This window comes from Etheostoma spectabile, chromosome 2 (genome assembly GCF_008692095.1).
Source record: "Etheostoma spectabile isolate EspeVRDwgs_2016 chromosome 2, UIUC_Espe_1.0, whole genome shotgun sequence".
NCBI lineage: Eukaryota > Metazoa > Chordata > Actinopteri > Perciformes > Percidae > Etheostoma > Etheostoma spectabile.
In genome coordinates this window covers 25,682,682-25,698,813 of record NC_045734.1, presented here as the reverse complement: position 1 = coordinate 25,698,813, position 16,132 = coordinate 25,682,682, and the positions used below count along the sequence as shown (strand labels likewise).

Below are 16,132 nucleotides of genomic sequence, written 5' to 3'. Positions count from 1 at the left end.
ATTACCATTATTCTGACTAAAATATCACAGATATCTTATCATCTGATTGTCAATCTGCATGTAGATATACTGTACTTATTATTGAGGTTGCCAGATTTTCTTTGTATGACAAACTGATGGTGGCTTACTGTAATAAAAAAAAAAGTTTACTCATCTGTTTTATTGTTTGAACCCACTTCTCAATCGTCATCTTTTTTTTTCCTATGTTTTTTGTTTGTTAGTTGGAGCCCAGTTGGCGACAGTGGGCAGAGTTTCTTGTGAAGTACCTCCTGCTTCCATACCAGCTGATAGCAGAGTTTGCTTGGGACTGGCTGGCCGTCCACTACTGGACATCACGCTTCATTATTGTTAACGCCATGCTGCTGTCTGTGCTGGAGTGCTGTGCCCTGTGGAGACTCTGGACAAGAGTCAGAATCAGGTAAACACAGAGAGAAGGCTGGGTAATCTTTCTTTTTGTTTTTTAAGAAGCATTTCCTTTTAACGTAACTCGAGGATACTTAAGATGCAATGGCAAAGAAGAAAACAAGTGTTCTCTCCAAGTCATTTTCAAGCTTGTTATTTTTTTTTTTAAAAGTATAGTGATGTAGCGTTTGTTCGAGCTTCCTTGCTACTTAGTGGAAGAAGTGCTATGTAAATACAGTCTGTGTTTCACTACTAGAAATGTTGCATGTATTTGAAAGTTCTGAAACTACATTACATTAATGGGAAATGTAATTGTTAAGTTAAGTTACTTGTTAAGTAACAGGCTGGTCATGTCCTGTGGTGAAGAAGGCCACATACACTAATTTGTGTCTTCCATGTTCCTTAGGTCTCTGCCACGCAAGATGTGGGACCACATGTGGAAGATGTTATCTCAGGGGTTCGCCTTCGCCCTCCTGTGGCCTTTTGTCCCTCAGTTTGTGTGCAACTGCCTCTTCTACTGGGCTCTCTACTTCAGTCCCATCATTAATATAGACCTGGTGGTGCAGCACCTAATGCACCCAGAAACACAGGCACCGTAATAAACTGCATGCAGTCGTTGCTCAATAAAATTCCGTACAGCAGAGATCTTTAACAGGGGGCCCCTAGGGGGTCCTCAAAGTAACTGCAGACGGGCCACAAAATTATTGTTAATATTTTTGAAAGTCTTTTCAAAAATTAAAATGTCTTAACATGAATCCAACATATTATTAGCAAATAAAAATCAACCTATTTGTAAAAGAAAAAAACCAAATGATGATAGGCTTCTGGCCTATAGGTAAGGTAGTCACTGAGGTAGCCATTCACAGATACAGTGAATCCTAAGTCCTAATCATGTTTTAACCTTAAAACATGATTTATACATTCATTCCAACTTATAATTTAATATCTTAGTATTCTCTGCATTAAAAAGTTATGTATTAAGGTTTTAGGCTGCCCTACACATGGTTAAAATTGCATACAATAAATGTAGTAGGGGGGTCCTTGCTCCGTCTCTCTCTCAATTGAGGGGTCCTTGGCTTAAAAAATGTTGAAGATCCCTGCCGTACAGTTCACAGCAAATATAATAGCCAGAAATCCAGTTGCTGAATCGCAGTGTTTATTTTAAGCAGGATACTCAAATGAGACTGGCTTTTTGCTGTTGGAAAGGATGTTTTCTCGCTTCCAGTCTCGCCTCTCTGCTGGATGGTTGCCATGTGAGACAAGAGAGGCATTGAGCTCTTGTAGGAGAAACAAAAAAGTGAAATACCTGTAATGTTGTTGATAAGGAAAGATCACTGCAGTGATCTCTCTCTCTCTGTGTGCACAGTGCATTCACAAACCACATTGCCTAAATGGTCTAGAGGGCGGTTATGCAAATAAGTCATGTTCAAACTTTGGTTGTAGTGAAGACAGGCCTCCATAAGGAGTTTCCTGATGGCTTTGTAGCACTAAGATGGCTGTAGTCCAATGAAAGTTGAGCTTTTCTACGACAAGTATCGTTGAGTACATTTTTGTTTTTCTTTTATTTGTCTTAACGGGTTGTAATCCACAACCAATTAAATGAACAACTGCTGCTTTAAAAGTATCAGTTTGAATGAAGCAGTGTTATTAGTTTCATATAAATCCTTATTCTACATGAATTGCACCGCCTTCTTTAAATCTTTAGTACGGTTTTGGCTTGGATTGTGATCTTGGTGCTGCAGAATTGTCTGAAAACTCTACAAGGTTTGGTAACATGATTGTGAAATGTGTCAAATGTTAACGTTTGTAGTTCTGCAGCCTGATGGGAACATCAGGCTCTACAGTTGATTTAGGCAAAAACACAATCTTTGTGAGAAAATATTGAACATTGAAGCGCAGTCTAGGAATTCCAGACGTTCATTTCACAATACATGTGGCACTTTGAGATAAAACTTATGTTATTAAAAAAAAGTGAGATGCTGATATGCTGATACCCAATTTTTTTTTCTTCTAATTTTTATGATTTTAAGGAGAAACTGTTCATAGCAGATTTTATTTGCAGGTACTGCTAACAATTTTTGTGTTGCACATTTTTTTTATATAAAGATTTTTTTGCCATAGTAAACATTATCATATGATGGGTGGGTAGAGCTAATCAAAGACTTTTTATTTTTTACATTTTTTATTTGCACTTAAAAGTTCTACACTGTGATTTTGTTCTTCAATGTTCTATAATGACAAAGGAAAAATAAAGATTTTTAAATAATGTTATTCTGTTGTGCGGTTTTCTCAGGTTGAGCATTGTGTGGCCTGTAAGTCATGTCAATAGCATCTTTTTAATTATTTATGCATATTTTCCAAACCCAAATATCTCTTTGATATCTGCTGCATATTGTTTTTTTGTAATTTAAAACTTTAGGGTTTTAAACAGTTTTTTGGTACAAGAATTTCACTGTATAGATTTGTAGTTGATATACAGATGACAATAAAACGTAACAAAAACTGGTTATCTTGAGGGTTTAAATGAAATGAACCTGTATGTAGAGAGCTGCTATATAAATAAAGTTTGATAGATTGAAAACTTTACAACGACAGCCCTCTAGTGTTCAACCGCCGTCATTGCAACAAGGGTTGTCGCCATAACAACGTAGGGACAGTCTCAAAAGAGCAAATGAGAGTCATACGCAAAAAACAAGTAGGCTACAAACACACTTAATGCGGACAAATTAAACAGTGATTTTTATTTAGACCGATTTAATTAAATTCCAACGTAAGTAACCTGTTTTCTTTTCTCAAACCTCGGTTACCATTACAATGTTTATCACACCGCGCTTTTAAATAGCCGACAGCACTTTATGGTCTCTCCCTTGCGTCTTTGTTGCGGAAGTGAAAAGTCTACGTGGGGAAGAAAGGTCGGTCTACTGACGTTTGAATGCCTAGCACACCAACATCACTGATGTCCAATCCAGGTTAGCTACGTCCCTACTGTCGAACCAGTCCTCCTCTCCACCCCCTGTTTGGCAAATGGACGCTTAGAGCAGCGGCCGGGGCGTATAAATGGGACAGAGAGCCGACGCCAGGCTGTAATGCTGCGCCGGGTGCGGCAGTCTCTCCGGCAGGTGCTGTTTCTAATGGCACGGAGACCGGGTCTACTCTGCGGGACTCTCGTGCTCGGCGTCCTGCTTGTACTGGCCGTCAAGTTCACGTGCAGGTAACAATCAGCAGCGTAAACAACAACAGCTTCTGTTCATGTTATATTAGTGTTTCTCTTGTGACCAAGCTAACTCAGCCATGACTGAACATATTGCTTATTTTGCTTAGAGAGAAATGGTGTAGCATTAGCAAATCATTAATTAGCTATTTCTAATTATAATTATTAGCTACTTGCAACTAAGCAGGGTCTTCATTATATTGTGCAGCAGATCTGAAACTGACGTGTACTAGGACAAGAGGATTAACCAATGCTTTCAACTGCTTAAAGAGACAGTGTAGGCTACTACCCAAGTGTTACTCACATAATCCCTTTAATTTCTAAATTGTAATAAGGTTTTGGAGTCTGTATTTGTAAATGACTTCAAAAATAACAGTGTAGCAACCATAGCTCTGTATTAAGCAAACACACATTAATGTTCCAGTGAACCCTGCTGTTGAGACTGATCTCACACACATCCTGGTTCTTATGGTGGAAGAAGTATTGTTATCTTTTAATTCAGTAAAAGTAGCAATATTATTGGAAAGATTCTCCATTACAAGTAAAAACCAATTAAAATAATACTTAAGTAGAATTACAAAAGTGTTCAGCTAAACCTGTAGAGCTGAAACAATAAGGCATTGAGAGTGGTGGCATTGAGGTGATTGAGAGTGACTAACCATCAACTATTTTTATAAAGTGATCAGTCATTTGACTTTCTTAATCAATACCTGCAGTAGTCCCAGCTTGCTATTTTCTCCTGACAGTAATTACAGTACTACAAATGAATATTTTGGGATTTTGGACTGTTTCCTGAACAAAGCAATAACCAATAATGAAATGATCGTTAGTTAACCAATTGGAGTCTACACTATGTTATTTATCTGATCTTAAAGGTGTCCTGCCGTATTCCATTACTTTGTGATAATGTCTGACGTTCTACCATGGACTAGTATTTGTAAAACACCTTCCTTTTGAAAAAATAGTTACAATAGTTTTTCAATAAGCAAATGTGCACAGTACTGTCAATTTTCACAGTATACTGTAAAACCAGTATATTGCTGCAACCCTACACCTGTGACGATTGAAATTTTAAGCATCTGTCACTTTTGACAACCCCAAAGTGTACAGTAAGTGCTTAGCTTGATGCAAGGGACTTCATTTTGGTGTAATTACTATTTTTGATATACAATTTTTTCTTTTCTTCCGAAGCCGTGCTAAGAATGTGGTGGCAGCAGCTCGGCCTTCGGTGCGGTTTTTCTCTGCCGAGGCCCCGGTAGTGGACCTATACTTGGGTCAGCTGGACCAGGTGAGATGAGTGTGGAATGAGTGTGGAATTTTCTGCATAAGATACGGTAAAATATGCATAATGAATGGATTTTAAGGATTTCTATATCAAAGGAGCAATGGGACAAGGCTACAGATTACATACAGCTTTAAAGGACATACAGTTCAGCCTTGTGTTGATTATATTTCTTGAGCGTGAAACTTGATAAATTGTATCCTTATGTCGCTTTTATCTATGACTGGTGCCGATTGCTCCCCGCCTGACCTTCTTACATGTTTTGGCATTGTATTAAATTATCAAATTCCTAGAGCTTCTACAGAAGTCAGATATTAGTTTCTCAAATCACTTCAACTACAAGTGTTAGTCCCTGGAAGTAATACATTCGTGCTTAAAACACCTAAAAAGAATTACCATCTAGCACAGTGGTCAATAACATTTTCTCTACAGGTGGAGCGTCTCAGGAGTATGGCAGAGGTATCTCTCATCTTCTTCTATGCGCCATGGTGTGCTCACTCGATGGCTGCCCGGCAGGAAGTGCAGCAGGTGGCTAAGAAGCTGGCCAAACAGGTATAGAACATCTGAGGATACAACAGGCACTCTGCAGGAATGTTTAACTAGTAATTCTGATTGAAACGCTAAGATAACCACTGATGTGGTAGCAGAAAACTAGGGCCTGGTGTTAGAGGAACTTGCTAGTCAACTTACAGAGACACATTACATATCTAGAAAAGTAAATATAGCTTCTGGGACTCTATAAAGTAGCAGCGTTCTTATCTTCAGTGTAGACTAATACGTAAAAGTAATTAAAATGAAACCAATCAGCCACTCAGTTAATCTGGAGTTTAAAGAAATGTGTTGGGGCTTACTTGTAATGTAAATGAGACAGAATACAGTCTAATCTGTTCGTATGACTGACAATGATAACTCACCATGCCCTCTGTGGTCTGGAAATAGATTTGCTTATTCAACTGTTTCTTTCTCTCTTATACACACAAACACAGGTGCAGTTTGTGGCTGTTAACTGCTGGTGGAGTCATGGAAAATGCAGGAAGCAACACCGCTTCTATCAGTACCCGATCATCCATCTGTTTTATAGAAGGTAAGACTTTTCACCCTTTCAAATTTGGATTGAACTGAAATGGGAGAACAGAACGAATGTGACTTTTACATTCTTGCTTCAGATTTTAGAATTGCTGTGTTACAACGAACTTTAGGAAACCAAGGTGGTGTAGTGCAAGTGAATTGTTTTGTCAAGCAGGAACTATTACATTCTCTGCTTTACTGAGGAATCTGATGTATAAATGTATTGGTCGCCTAAATTCTTCTTGTAACTTGTCACTTCACATCTGACTGACCAAAGGTTCAGTGCTTTACTAGTTGTGTCCGACCAACAGTCCAAAACCCAAAGATGTTAAATGTTCAATGATAGAAAAGATGGAAAAGCAGCACATACTCTCATTAATGAAGCTGGAACCAGTAAATTCTTTCTTGTGAATAAATAACAATTTTATGTTACTACATCTTATTTTATGTTGTTGTTATGATTGTGGTTTGTAATATTTCAGTTTATGATGTCTCCATGGTTTTCCCAGGACATTGTTCAGTAGAGGTTGTAAGCCATTCAAATTCTGATGCACCTTGTTTTCTTGTGATCAGATTACCTAGTAGACAATGGCCTAAACATGGCAACACTCCTACCTCTCCTCCCTTAACCTGAATGTTAATATTTTATTTCCTGTGTATATTTATTTTATGATTTAACTTAAAACAGCTGTTAGTGGAAGATCATCTACAGTAATTGATCCATTATTTTGTTTGTCTTTGTGTTTCTGTTCTACAGGTTTGGGCCTATAGAGTACAAGGGTCCAATTGTGGCTCCGTATATTGAAAGTTTTATCCTCAGAGTCATCACACCGCTCACTTACCTCCCATCGAGAGCCACACTCAAAGAGTTCCTCTCTTATCATGAGGTATTGTTTTGCATCAGGCCATTTGATGGAGAGTTGGCAATAAAGCAGTTTATTCCTTATTGCGTGTGCTGGTTGAAAGAGTTACATTTTTGCAAGTTGCTAATGTTAGCTCTCTTTAAGGAAGGACCTGAAAGTTTAACAGTTGTTGAAAGATTTGTGTCTGTACATAGATGTCTTCTTTAAATAAGGCTATATTTCCATACATTGTATTCTAATTAGCTGTCTCTTGTGTAATTCCAGCCTCGAGTGGTGGGCTTCTTCCAGTTTAACTCCTCTCCTCAGCCGCCGGGGTACATAACATATTTATCCTCTGCCCTGCAGGCCCTGAAAAGGGGTAAGAAGTGATCCAGCAGCCATCCAGCAGTGAAACTGTTCTTTTGACGTTGTCAATGTTTTTAGTCATGTCAATTATGTAAAATTAGATAATAAATGGCCAAGTTTTTAGGGAACGAGGTCATGGTAAAGATAGCATTGAGTAGGCTAAAATTTAAGAATCGTTACAATGATGGTTAATGTCTATGTCTCCAGCCCTGAGTCTCTGTTCTTTGGTGCAGACTTCCGTGGTGTTGTACGTTTCGGCGTTGTGACTAACAAACAGGTGGCAGAGGCCATCTCACTAAAAGAAGATGAAACCATTTACCTTTACAGAAGATTTAAGTCCTCTTTGGTAAGCAATTTCACTGGGCCAGGATAGATAAAACATTGGTTTCAAAAATTTAATTAAATGCTGAATACATCATCTTATAAATATACTAAGGCATTGCACCGGCATTGTGCTGTATGTTTTCTTTGGTCAGATTTTCCCTCGAAGGGAACGCAACTTTACATCAGAGGCCATCTGTAGCTGGGTGTTTGAACACCTTGAGAACGTCCTCCAGTGGCTGCAGCCTCCAGGAACAAAGTCCCGTCTCCTGGAACATGAGCTGACTAAAGGTCCAGCACTACTGCTGTTCCTGCCACACAATCCACTCGGGTCCAAACTTAGCCCTATACTACAACAGGTGAGTAGGGATGGAAAACATCACATAGGGGGTGAAGTTGAACTTAGAGCTGTATTTTACACAATGGGGCATCTTTCTTAATTTTGTCGAGATGGGTAGGCATCTCTGATACTTCTCTACTCCAATTTCAATGAGTTCTATTGCTTTCTATTAAGCTTCATCCTCTACTTCCTATCTCACTTGTGGTGTGCCACAGGGTTTTGTTTTAGGTCCTTTGATGTTTTCTGTGTACATACATTTTCATGGGACATCTTTCACAAACATAATATTAATTTTATGTCCTACTAATTTTAGTTTGAGTTTAATCTTCTCTGGCTCTTAGTTTTTTTAAACAGGGCTTAAACCTTTCTTATTCCACTCTGCCAATTTGGGACTATTTATTCATTTCTTGCAATGTAAGGTACACCGCACTGTTCATGGAACAAACGAAACTATGTCACGCTCTGCGTCACATGCGTATCCGGAAGTAAAGTATTTATTATTTTAACTTCCTTCTTTTGTCTTTCAGGTTGCAGACATTGCTGTGCGTTATCATTCTTGTGACAACACTAACCACTCCAGCTTGGACAACAGTTTCACCTCCCACCCGCTGTGCTGCCAGTCAGTTCTTCTCCCAGAGTCTGAAAGTGTGTGTGAGGTGTGCCTCAGTTTGTCACAATCGGGCCTAACCAGCTCCTCTGTAGGCTGCTCGTTCCCGTCCACGGCTCAAGGAGGAGAGGAGTTGCAGTCTTATCTCAGTTACTGCTGCCTACACCAACTACCTGCCTTGTCCTTAAAAACAGCAACCTCAGTGGGCTGTAGCAACTTTCTTAACAGCTACAGCCCATTCAGTCAATACAGTGCCTGCTGCAGAAAAGAATCTCAACTCAATGAATCACAAGCCAAAGAGGAGCCAGACGTGCAAATACCTCCTCCTTCTTTCATCCCTCCATCCTCTGTACCTCAGCAGGGAGGAGACAGCATCACAGGGCTCCGGTGTCGGACTAACAGGACGCTCAGGTTTTATCTGCTTGATGTCGCTCTGAACTGGCCTCTGGCGGTTAGGCTCGGGGCAAATAGCAACAGAAATGCTTCTCTTCACCAAGACGCTGGTGCACAAGACGATGGATTGTTTGCAACTATTGTGAACCTGAAGGATGAGGTTCATTATGTTCTCCACCGCAGTCCAGCAGCCACGCTGACAGAGTCTCTGGGTAAGACTAGGACAGTATCTTATTAATATTTCATGGTTTATTTGGTTTGTAAATCTTCGGGCTGAGATATGCTTGAAACAAACTAGTTTATACAAAGTGTCGTCAGATCATGTCTCGAAGCAAAAGACTTTACAGCTATTCCAAATTGCCACACTTGAAGATCGGGTGAAAAGCCTGCCTTTATAGAGAGGGGTTGAGATGCAATAATAATGTTAATGGGGTTCATTGGCTCACACTTTCATAATGTCTCTCCTTTAAAGTATTCAGAGTGTCACACTCAGCTGTACTCAAGAAAAAGTGACAAAAGAAAGCTTTAAAGAAAGGCTAAAGTCTTGCCTACTTTCTCACCTCCACACACGGGGGGGCCCTCAGATGCTGTTTGATGATCCAAAAAGCACTTTGTTTGAAGCACAATGATCCCCTAATACTCCTCTTAAGTCAGTGATATTTGGCAATAACCATTTACTTGTCACTATTTCTGATATAGTTTTGCTGAACCATCAAATTTAGACTCAGATGTCTAAGATAAGGGCTTGTCTGCACTATGTGCTAAACTGCACTAAGTTTGATGCAGCCATAGTTTAGAAACACATATCTGAGCTTTATGTGGCCTCCTGTTGATGGAGGAGTCAGATTTGTGTGTAGTTAACATTTCTTTGTAGAGGCACCTGTTCTGTGTAAAAAGTGGTTTGAATCCATCACGTCATCAAACAAAGAAGGCAAACAACAAGTTTGCATATTTGCTCATGTCTCAGTTTCATGGTCTTTTGCATACGATACATGTACAGATGTTTTCAGGGAACAGTCACCACAAAGAAGTTTGCAGTTGAACACAGGGTGTTGTCGCCTTTACATTTCTATGTGATGATTTTTCAACAGTAAAAATGTAAGCGTTTAACACTGTCATGTTGGGCTCTTACCGGATGTGTATTGATGTCAAGGTTATCTGCATTTTGATGTTTGTAATGAACAGAAACAAATACATTTGGTATGTTAACCATTCTGCATGTGCTTCTTGATCCACTGTCAGTTTGTTAAAAGTTGTTTTGAATATGATCCTAATAGTAATTATTAGGGCTGTCCAATATGATGGAAATATGACAGAAATATGCGATATGCGATAACGTTGAAAATTGCGATAAATATACAGATATTAAAGTTTACTCTGCGGTTTTCCATATTTGGATAAAATAGAACAAACTGCTTGTTTAAAACAAATGAAGAAAATAATTTCCAACATACGTTTATTGAATAAATTCGTGGCCTTAAGAACAGCAACCTCTAACATTGAATTACATTTCAAAGGCAAAGTTACATTTTAAAGTGCAATATTCTTCAGATTATCTTCCAACTATCACAAAATCTTGTGTCTTTCACCATGTGTTTATTACACAGTATGTTGTGCAGCACTGGTAATTCTTTGTTTTCATTGTGTCTCTGCATCTTCTTAAAGAGGCCTTCATCTGGAACTTCAGTGCTCCATACAGCCTTTTGCAGAGGCACTTGGTGGGAGAAGAAGACAGGAAAGGAGGGGAGGAGGAAACCAGGGATCCAGACAAACACCAGCACTCGCGTCCACGCCTCCTCATCACAGAACTGACCACTTCCTCCTTCCTGCCGTCCGTCATGGACATTCAAAAGGTGAGGAAAGACTTAGGGCCCAATTTCATCTAAGTGCACGGCGTGAAGAGTGTGGCGCAGGTGCGTTTAGGGCGTGTCCAAATCCACTTTTGCTAGTTTGACGGTGGAAAAAGGGTCTGTGCGCCGGGCGCATGGTTAAAAAGGGTTGTACCCAGTGTCTTAATTAATTCATAGGTGTGTTTTAGGGGTGACATGAAATAAACCAATCGGAGTGTCATCTCCCATTCCGTTTAAATGCCAGGCGCGTTTGTACCACGGCACATTGCTATAATGATGGCGGATTTGCACATTTGTATAAGTTATCTTTTGCATGTGTGTGTGTAACAAGCATAGTGTGCACGCGCTGTGCATAAGCTTAGGCGTATTTTACTAATTCACTGTTAAAGTAACAATGAAATGCTGCACTATTGACTTTTGACCAAGTTTTTGTTGGTCAATGGTGCGACCACTTCCCGCTGCCTCAAGATACAATACGCCAAGAATTCACCCATGGGCGCAAAGATGGGCGCAGGTGCTTTTGCTACTTAAATGACGTTGGCGCCGGATGGGAAATTGACAACTGCGTCTGTCTTAAAGGTGCCCTGCCCCACAACAAACGTTTTTACTTGCATTTTTTTTTTAATATGTTAGGTTCATATGTGTTTGTATTATGTCATGAACGTGAAAATGAACCTTCTCTGTCAGCTCTAGCCACTGAAAAGAAATGGCGGAGAAATCAGACCAGTTACAAAAGCATGTTGCCTGAGCTCATTACTATTTATGAGCTCGCCCAGTTGCGCTGGGTGAAGGATGCTGATAGCCAGGCTCTCATTGGCTAGCTGTTAGCCAATCAGAGTCAAGCAGCTTAGTCGTTGAATAATAATGAGAACTGGCACAAATCGAGCTGAGTCTTCCTTGCAGGCTTTCTATACCACACTAGAATGGCTTGAAACAAGGGAACCAAGGCATTTTTTCCACAACAAATGTTACAGTTCATGGTAGAACTTCAGACATTACCACAAAGTAATGAAATAGATGTGGCAGGACACCTTTAAACAAGCAAAGACACTCTCACCTTATCAACTCTGCATCCATTTGTGTGAAGGATTCGGCATCAAGTATGCAATTCATGGAATTGAGCTGTGGAGAAAAAAATATATTTTGTGTGTCTGTAGGATGTGCTGGTCATCTACTACACTCAGTGGTGTGGATTTTGCTCTGTTCTCAACCACATCATCATCCAGCTGGCCAGATTATTACAGGGGAACAGCACCATCACTGTGGCCAGGTATAGTTTGTGTATGTTGTTATTGTTGACTGTTGACACAGTTACTGTGGCAGTACTCACTGGGTGTTTGAATAGGTTTTTTTTTGTTTTTGTTTCAGTGTAAGTTCAGTTCATTTATATAGCACTTTAAAAAACAATTTTGCAAAAAAATAAATAAATTAAAAAAAATATATATATATATATATATATATATATATACACACTGTATGTAACCACTTTTTCTCTGTGTAGGGTGAATGTTGCACGTAATGATCTTCCGTGGGAGTTCATGGTGGATCATGTTCCCTCTATTCTTCTTTTTCCCAAATATAGGTAAGACACACACACACACACACACACACACACACACACACACACACACACACACACACACACACACACACACACACAGAGATTGTATTTTCCAATAATACCTGGACATTTGGCGGTCAATCACCAGAGTTTACAATTAGGCGATGAATCAAACTGAAAAATTACTGGCAACTATTGTGATAAAAATTTGATCTATAGATTTTCACGCATGAGAATTTGCAGATTTTCTTTGCCTTTATGAGAAAATAAACTTAATATCTTCATGTTTCTGGAATGTCAAGCGAAACAAAAAATGCAATTTGAAGACGTCACCCTGGGCGTCAAAAAAATTGGAATTTCTCTTTTTTTTCTGCTATTTTATAGACCAAACAAGTTAATCAAGCAGGTAATCGGCAGCTTAATTGATAATAAAAGACTCGTTAGTTGCAGTAGTAAACTTTTCAGCTGAACACAACTCACAGTAGCCTCCAAAATGGGTACAGTAATAATCTTGATGCTGTGTGCTCAATTAATGAATTGATTATAATCTCCAAACTGTTTTGTTACACACACAAAATACACACATTTATAAAAAAAAAAAAGTATTTTAAAACCATTTTATTTGCACCCTTCTTTTTCCTGGAGAAAACATTTTAGCGTGAAGTTTCCTGACGACCTGCCCATCACGTTACCCAACCTCCTTAACTTCATCCTGCAGCACTCCGGCTCGGTACAATATGCAGACAGACCAGGGCCAGCTTGGAGCGAGCCGGAGGCTGCGGGCCCCAGCACCCTCCTCCGTGCAGAGTTTCTAGCACTCCAGCGAGAGGTCCAAGCGCTGCGTCACTCCCGCGAACGTCTCTCCCAACAGCTGGCGCAGCTGTGGCGCGACAACCGGCGGCTGACTTTCGACGCTCTCAGCCTAAAAGCCCAGAACGAAGGGCTGCAGAGAGAGAGGCAAAGCTTGGAGGAGCAGCACCGGGAGAAAAGCCGGCAGCTCGAGGAGGCGGTGAAGCGGCTGCAGGAGCTGGCAGACGCCTCCGACAACCTGCTGAATGAGAACACACTGCTCAGGGTCCTGCTGAGGGCGCTGAAGGACAGGACAGAGGCTACAGAGCAGGCAGAGGCGGACAGAAAAGGGGCCTCATGGCCTCCTGACCACAAGTCTGCAGGGAATCCTGAGAGCGACGCAGAGAGGAGGAGGAGAGAGGAAAGAGGGCCAGAAAACGGAGGTAGGACAGAAATGGATGAGAAAAAGAAGAAGATGTGATGTGGTGAAACAGGAGGGATTTCTAAGCAAAATGAAGCGTGAATGAGGAGGTCATGTAAAAACCCTAGAGGCAACGTGACCTGATGATTTCTGTCAGAGAAAAGAGCAAATGAGGGCAAAATGACAGCTATGATCTGTCAGAGGAAAATCTAAGATAGCTGCTACGTCAGGAAAGAAATAAGGAAACACGTGAAAGACAATAAGAAAGATGGCTAGGTGGGGAGGGGAAATAGCAGTGTTTGTTAGAGACAGAACACTCTAAGCTGCTGTCATGATAGTGGGCTCATCCACTCTTAGGAACACACTAGTGTGGAAATTCAGTGCCAATCAGTGCTTGCAAAAAATGTTTTTTCTGTTGGAAGGGTGAAAACTTAAGACTTATTACCCAGACCATGCAGCCAAATTCTCTACCTTCCCAATATTACTGTTATATCTCATACAAAAGCTATTGTTCAAAAGATAATAAAATTCCCTCCAAAAAAACATGTAGCTTACTACAACAGCTCACATGGTAAAGTATAATGTACATTCCCACAGCACTAAGTCATGTTATGCTCACCACTCTGCAGCTCTGTTTCTCTCTTTTGACAGAAATGTTTTCATAATAAATTCCAGTTGTTCCTTCTTATTGATGTGATGCTAAAAAATGTCCTGATGTTTTTCAGTAGACTGAATATTAATGGCCAAAGCAGCTGGCTCGCATGAAGCGCTGCCAAATGCAGAAGTGCCTTAAACCTGCACTCTGTCTGAATTCCAGCAGGGGGCGACACATGCAGGTGCAAAAGGAGGTTGGTTTCTGTAGAAGTCAATAAGAAAATGACCCACTTCTCAATTGATTTGTTACCTCAGTAAACATTTTCATAATGAGTTTATGGTCTCAATCTCTAGTTATAATTCATCTGCAACACAGAATGATGTTTTTTTTGTTTTTGTTTTTATTATGGTCTTGTTGATTTTAAAATCAATGATAAAACAGGAGGTGTTTTAGGGCGTGGCTATGACGTGATTGCCAGTCAAAGTGTGTGACATAACAGAGTGTAAGGGCTCGTCTAAAATCCTCTCATCCGCAACCGAGATGGCTGCTTCCGTAACGGCGAACTCAACAATTCATAGCCAATCTCCACAAACCAATGGGTGATGTCACTCATGCTCTGTCCATTAATATATACAGTCTATGTGTGTTTCACAATAAAAGCCTACATATGAAGGGATGGGTGCTGAGGGAAGTTTCATTCATGCTAGCTTTCAGGGCTGCACGATATGAGGAAAATATCTTATTGCGATTATTTTTGTTGATATTGCGATCACGATTAGAAGGAACGATCCTTTTTTATTGAAAAATAAAAAAAATGAAATATGATTCTAGCGTGATATTCCTTTTTTGCAAGCATCTGTAGCCTACCAAACAAAGATGTTTTCTTTAGTCTGTAGGATAGGATTTGTAGGCCGGGACGTCGGCACCACCACAATACTTCAGAAAGGTTTAACACGCGTTTTGCCTCTAACAAATATTTTGCCCCCCTGCAATTTGGATATTGCACTAGTCTCTATGGCGATTTTGCTTAAATTGCGATTTAATTGTGCAGCCCTAGTAGCTTTGCATCATTAAGGGGTGAAAAAGGCAAAACTAGAACACCTGATATGACTCTGGCTGTACTGAGGGAATTCAAACTGTGTAGGGCTGGGCGATATGGCCAAAATCTGCTAACGCGACATACATGTTAAGTTATTTCATATTTTGAAAGCGATATCACGATATAGCATGTTATCTGGTAATTCAATAAATAAATAGGAAATATTAAATAACCACATGGTAAAGCCCATTTTTGTAAACCCGTTTGAATAAAATCCTTGACAAATAAAATTAAAAAATACTATTTTCTCATTTTATTAAGACATTTGGTGCAGAATGAACGTAAAGGATCAGAACGTAGAGTGTTGTCCAAGTGACGTAAATATTGCCCTATTGATGCAGTTTGGCTGCTGGTTTTTCGAGCATCCCGATACAACCGATTATAGATAAGAGAACCGAAATTACTATATCGTCATATCCACCAGCCCTAGTCATGTGGAAAATATTCAGAATTTATCAGGACGAAAGGTAAACATGGCGGAAGTTAACTGGAGAACAAGGAATATTAAAATATATTAAAATAACGGCCTTGTTCTCTGAGGTAAATATGAAGGCCCCTATTATGCTGCTACAAGCCCAGAGACGATGAGGTTTTCCCAACAGCCCTTTGCTTATTAATCGATGATGACTCCGCGTTGGCAATGTAGAATTTGGCTGCAGGGAGAGAGGGCTGCTAATGAAGCTGAGACGGATTTAATACTGAAGAGGTGGCACCTGCTCACGGACCTAAAGGTGAGCCAGAGAGCACTTGAAATAATTAGCTAGAACTTTTTTTTAAGGTGAATTTGTTCTTTTGTTAAACTGATCTATTTTTACAGGAATCCTTGAGTCACTAAGATACTTCTATGTAACTATTCAGGTATTAAGAATGAGATGCTGCAACTGTTTACATGTGAGATATTGCACCTGTTTTTACTGAATAAAAACCTTTCATCTTATTGTCCTGCCGTTGCTGTGGTTGATATCCAGGATAGATAGATAGATAG

At 39.9% G+C, this 16,132-nt stretch overlaps 2 protein-coding genes across 3 annotated transcripts in view; both read left to right on the top strand.

The window, feature by feature from the left end:
* LOC116697504 (bifunctional apoptosis regulator) overlaps nucleotides 1-2,673 on the top strand; it is a gene marked incomplete in the record, with an annotated part of 15,932 nt that extends 13,259 nt beyond the window's left edge. Inside the window, 2 exon segments of the mRNA XM_032528827.1 lie at nucleotides 222-418; nucleotides 809-2,673. Coding sequence (XP_032384718.1) covers nucleotides 222-418; nucleotides 809-1,001 — 390 coding nt within the window.
* A 565-nt stretch (nucleotides 2,674-3,238) lies between these two features.
* txndc11 (thioredoxin domain containing 11) lies at nucleotides 3,239-16,084 on the top strand. 2 transcript variants are annotated; one of them, XM_032528529.1, is made up of 14 exons: nucleotides 3,239-3,318; nucleotides 3,390-3,613; nucleotides 4,805-4,901; nucleotides 5,328-5,447; nucleotides 5,882-5,979; nucleotides 6,721-6,850; nucleotides 7,091-7,184; nucleotides 7,405-7,517; nucleotides 7,648-7,851; nucleotides 8,360-9,044; nucleotides 10,498-10,685; nucleotides 11,840-11,952; nucleotides 12,184-12,264; nucleotides 12,889-16,084. In XM_032528529.1, the coding sequence occupies exons 2-14, from the start codon at nucleotides 3,489-3,491 to the stop codon at nucleotides 13,511-13,513; spliced, it is 2,673 nt and encodes an 890-aa protein (XP_032384420.1). In that variant the 5' UTR covers nucleotides 3,239-3,318; nucleotides 3,390-3,488; the 3' UTR covers nucleotides 13,514-16,084. The 2 variants fall into 2 exon arrangements, with proteins under 2 accessions (XP_032384420.1, XP_032384429.1); XM_032528538.1 differs by lacking the exon at nucleotides 3,239-3,318 and having other exon boundaries at nucleotides 3,343-3,613.
* The last annotated feature ends 48 nt before the right edge of the window (nucleotides 16,085-16,132 follow it).